Below are 2,301 nucleotides of genomic sequence, written 5' to 3'. Positions count from 1 at the left end.
AGTAACAACTATCGTTATCCAGTGTTCCGAATATTGTGATATTACTTATTTGATGTGAAGAGGTCTATAAGGATGTATTAATATCTAAGATTTATAAAAGCAAATTATAAAGAAGTACATGTTATAAAGAAGTTTAAAGAAGGATGAAGTAGTTAAGAAATGGTAAAGATTTATAAAGAACTTTATATTTAAGAGATGGTATATGATAATAAATAATAAAGTAATGTTACATTTGGACTGCTGTTTTATTTAATAATCATTTGTGTAAGCCTTTGCCCACTGCTGTTGAATAGCTCCAGTTGTACAGAAATATTGCGTAAATAAATCTCTAACAATACTCCCAGTTTGAAGTATATTATGTTCTATGACTTCTAGACAATTTTCAGGGTTACGTAATTTTTGAAAACAATTATCATCATCTTTTGGAGGAATATCTACGAGATATGTTCTTTGTTCTATTGAATGTGTAAGATCTCTTGTTATTAAAAAATTATGTAAACAAACAATTGCTTGAACAATACTAATGGCTGTATCAACATTTGTTTCAATAGGTTTTCTGAGAATTCTCCACTTTGAAGCTAAAATGCCGAAAGCACATTCGACAACTCTTCGTGCACGACTTAAACGATAATTGAATATCCTTTTTTGTACATTTAAATTACTCTTTCGAGGATATGGACGCAGCATATAGGGTGTTAATGCAAAAGCTTCATCACCTACTATTATAAACGGTAATTTAGGACCCTTTTCTGAAATAGAACTTGCTTTTGGTAAATTCAAACTGATATATTCCAACTGACGTCCAAGTTCACTGTGCTGGAATATACCGCCATCACTTCGTCTCCCTTCACCACCAATATCTACTACTGTAAAACGATAATTGGCATCTGCTAGTGCCATAAGCACAATGCTGTGCATATTTTTATAGTTATAAAATGTTGAACCACTGTGTGATGGAGCCTATAATATAAACAAAACAAGTAGTTAATAAGTAATTAACAAAGGCAAAAAATCGTTTGTGATAGTACATCAATTATATATACCTGAAGTCCAATGTGCTTTCCATCAATTGCGTCTACACAATTTGGAAAATCCCATATATCCTGGTATTCTTTAGCTTTTTCTATCCATATTTCTTCTGTACATTCAGGGAAAACTATTTCTTTTAAGCCATTCCAAATAGATTGACAAGTTTCTGCTACAATTTTAGACACTGTATTTGTTCCAACTCGAAACGCAAAAGAAAGGGAAGGCATAATATCGCCCGAAGCCAAATAGCGTAAACATATCTCCAATCGAGTAATGGCTGGTATTGGAGCTCTAACAACATTTCGTTTCGTAATATGTGGTTCGATTAACTTCAGTAATTCATTAAACGAATTTATGTCCATTCGTAAATATTCAATAAATTTTTCAGGATCTCTATTTTTCATTTCTTTAATTAGATTGTTGCTTGCTCCTTGTTCATGTCTTCTTTCTTCGGTATATACTGGTCGTACCCACATTTTTCGTAAAACTGCCTCCTTTTCTTTTCTCTTTTTTAAAGCTTTATACAGGAAATAAGCTTTAATTAATTTTTCCCTTCTCATTTCTTTCACCCATCCTAATTGTGGAGTTTTTTCCATTTACTTATTTTGTGTAATAAAAATTTCCTTATTTGTCCTGGTAACGTTAATTGTTCTTTATTATAGCTAGTATTAATAGGATTACATTCTTCTTTTTCTTTTGGTGCTTCTACAAGAATTTTCTCACTTTCATCCATACCTTACTTGCTTTTTCTTCCTATTAACCAGACAATATATAAACGAATTATTATTCTAATGTTTATACTTAATTAATATTTATATGTACATACATATACATATGTATGTACTATCAGACTGTGGTCTGATAACTTCTGTTTTCGCCGCACCACTTGAGGTTATAGTACGTTTCCACCCAGCGCGTAGCCTTGCACAGACTTTTGCATAATGCATAAAGCATGTGCATAAGGAATTTCATTGGCCCATTTTCTTATGCATGAGTCAATGGACCAATCAAATTCTTTATGTATATGTATTATGCGTTATGCAAAAGTCTGTGCTCCCCGCTTTATTCCGTTCGTTCCGTTCCGTCAATATATTTCTCATCATGTGAAACCCAGTTACGAAATAACGTAACGGAATTGCTCTGATTAGTTAACCCCTTCCATTTGCCTTTTCCGTTGTTCTTCCGTTCCGCTATTTCTGACTCCATGTGACTGCACCCTAATAAATATTTTATATTATATTGAATAATATTTTATTTTTAATTATAAGATTT

The 2,301-nt window shown here is 32.1% G+C and overlaps 1 protein-coding gene across 1 annotated transcript; it reads right to left on the bottom strand.

The window, feature by feature from the left end:
- Positions 1-249: 249 nt before the first annotated feature.
- On the bottom strand, positions 250-1,433 carry LOC108776793 (uncharacterized). Its single transcript, XM_018543505.1, has 3 exons — positions 1,044-1,433; positions 663-960; positions 250-455 (listed from the first exon to the last, which is right to left on the bottom strand). Exons 1-3 carry the CDS (start codon positions 1,431-1,433, stop codon positions 250-252), a joined length of 894 nt encoding a protein of 297 aa, XP_018399007.1.
- Positions 1,434-2,301: the final 868 nt, after the last annotated feature.

The sequence above is a fragment of the Cyphomyrmex costatus genome, unplaced genomic scaffold (assembly GCF_001594065.2).
Source record: "Cyphomyrmex costatus isolate MS0001 unplaced genomic scaffold, Ccosl1.0 scaffold386, whole genome shotgun sequence".
Lineage (NCBI taxonomy): Eukaryota > Metazoa > Arthropoda > Insecta > Hymenoptera > Formicidae > Cyphomyrmex > Cyphomyrmex costatus.
Note: the sequence above shows the minus strand (reverse complement) of the source record. Positions and strands in the feature narration are given on the sequence as shown.